This window comes from Palaemon carinicauda, chromosome 43 (assembly GCF_036898095.1).
Source record: "Palaemon carinicauda isolate YSFRI2023 chromosome 43, ASM3689809v2, whole genome shotgun sequence".
Classification (NCBI taxonomy): Eukaryota; Metazoa; Arthropoda; class Malacostraca; order Decapoda; family Palaemonidae; genus Palaemon; species Palaemon carinicauda.
In genome coordinates, this window is record NC_090767.1 from 48871356 (window position 1) to 48873855 (window position 2500).

At 37.8% G+C, this 2500-nt stretch overlaps 1 protein-coding gene across 1 annotated transcript in view; it reads left to right on the forward strand.

The window, feature by feature from the left end:
• The window catches only part of LOC137633845 (uncharacterized), a 10181-nt gene that overhangs the window by 21 nt on the left and 7660 nt on the right, over positions 1–2500 (forward strand). Inside the window, exons 1-3 of the mRNA XM_068366085.1 lie at positions 1–87; positions 364–456; positions 1853–1996. The exon at positions 1–87 is cut by the window's left edge and continues 21 nt beyond it. Of these exons, the coding sequence (XP_068222186.1) occupies positions 1–87; positions 364–456; positions 1853–1996 (324 nt within the window). The remainder of the gene's footprint in view (positions 88–363; positions 457–1852; positions 1997–2500) is intronic.

Consider the following 2500-nt stretch of genomic DNA (forward strand, 5'->3'; position numbering starts at 1 on the left):
GTCCCTCGAGTAGGGGGCGAGAGGGAGCAGTCATACCCTGATGAGAGAGGTCCGAGAGGTACACAAATTGTCAACCAGTGGAATGTTGTTAGGAAAGGGGGAGGGGGTGGGAAGGGTTGATTTCAGTCGCCATTTTAGACGGGTCACGTACACTAGTTTTAACATATCAATCTCTGAAAGGCTTATCTTAGCAAACCACTGAGTAAGATAATACCTGTAAAATTTCCGGGTAGCTGACGAGAGAGAGAGAGAGAGAGAGAGAGAGAGAGAGAGAGAGAGAGAGAGAGAGAGAGAGAGAGAGAGAGAGAGATTAAATGTTTGGTTTCGATCCGTCACTTCGATTTTTTTGTTTTCTTCTTCCAGAAACGCACCAAGAACCCAGGGAAGAATGCCTCACCCTTTTACCTTGCCCAGTATGAATATGAAAAACAAAAGCAGTACCCATGTATGAAATTTGTAAGTAATTTCTCACGCCAAGTGAAAAGATAAATAATGGGTATGAAATAAAAACTAAACATTTCCTAGAAGGGAATGGCTCCAGAGAACATCAACACCTAGTACGTGCATGTAGCCATTGTATGTGCTGACCTGAGCCATTTTTATATATTTTCTAAGAGCATTACTTGGTATTCTAATGCTTGATAGTATGTGTCTCACCTTTCAAGATGAATATATATTACAACTGCATATTGCCAGACGCTGCACAAGCTTGTATCGATATAACCAAAACTTTAGGAATATACTTTTTTTTTTTTTTTCTGTAAGTTTATATCCGAAAACATACACACACAACTGAACCTATCTAAATTAGATATTTTAAAAGGCAACACAAGGGCAACAAGATAATCGTCAGTGTTTCGGTTTCAATCGGCAACGAACATTGATTTAGGAGAAACTCAGATCAGTTAAACGAATTCCAGAGTGGACGAGGAAGAGGAAGGCATTCGAGTCATTTCGAAAGCCCGTGCTATGGCTGAGGTTTAGGAGAGGAGAAAGACATTTCGTTGGCAGTTGATGAAAATAGATTGTCAAATAAGTTATATTTGAAGCAAATGCACCGAAATTCCTATTTAATATCCTATATTTTGAAAGAGATTTTACCTTTCTGAGGAACAGTATAACATTGGCACTGACAATTCTTTGAGAGTATTTTTGGGGCAATGTTCGGTAAAAAAAAAAAAAAAAAATAAATGAATAAAAAAAAAAAAAAACCAACATACGCTTTCGGTAACTACGTAGGAACCCCATCTCAAAGATAAATCAATCCAAGCTTTTTGGTGAGTATATGCTTACGGTGGATCTGCGCATGCGTAGGATAAGGAGATAGCAAGTGCAGTAGATTACTGATGGATGCAATGAATTTTTTTCCAGATGCAGACGTTGCTATTATAGCCTCTGACTTAGAGGAGAAAGATACAACCTCGTAGAAGATATTACTATCTGTTTACCTCATGCGGTGCACTGCAGACAATACTTTGTATTTCGTAGCGTCCTCTGTCCCTATGTGTACTCATTTTTAGCTTTCTAATGTACTTTACCTTCATTCATGCCTTCTTTCTTACATCTTGTTTAACCTTCTAGAGTGCAACTTCGATTGTTTTCTTTCAGCCTCACTTCAGCGCTGAATGGCCTCCACACCAAAATTCTACAAATTAAATCAAATCAGGAAGAGACAGACTGATCTTTGTTAGAGATTATCTCAGCCAGATACATCTGCTGGAAGAGTAGGACAATTTTCATCTTTTAGAAGTTTTCTCACATTTATCTAAAATATTGTACACAATCACAAAGCTTGATTAAAAGTTGTTATATATCTAATAATTAATCTGTTTTTTTTTTTCCTTATGTAAAGGTATATTTTGGAATTGGTGATGGAAGCAAGGGCGTATGTCTGGACTCGGTATTCAACCTGAACAAAGACGATTGCCTTGTTCTCTCTTTTGGCATCAGTAAGGACTGGACTTTTGACGAGGCTTTTGGCAAATTCGGATGCAAGGTAGGTACTGAAAAGCAGGCAAAGAAAAAGAACTGCGATATCTTTTCTTATCTTATTTTGCTTTCAGATAGAACAAAAATTCTTTTTTTTTTCTTTTTTGCTGATGTTGTCTGATCAATTCCAACTTTTTTTTTATTGCATTTTTCTAATTGAGGGTCTTCATATAACTAGTTTTCTTCGTGTACTATATCAGACGAAACCCCCCCCCCCCCAAACAAATTGAGATACTATCTCTAGAGTTACCGTATTGGGACCTTTGACTGGCAAGAAAGTACTACATTGGACCCTTCTCTACTTATGGCTAATGTTTCCTTTGCCTACACATCTGCAGAATGGTCTGGCCTATTCTATATACATTCTCCTCATTCCTCATATACCTGGCAATGCTTAAGATGGCTGAATATTTCCTTTGCCTACACATGCGCAGAATAGTCTGCCCCATTCTATACACATTCTTCTCATTCCTCATATACCTGACAATACTTAAGATGGCTGAATATTTCC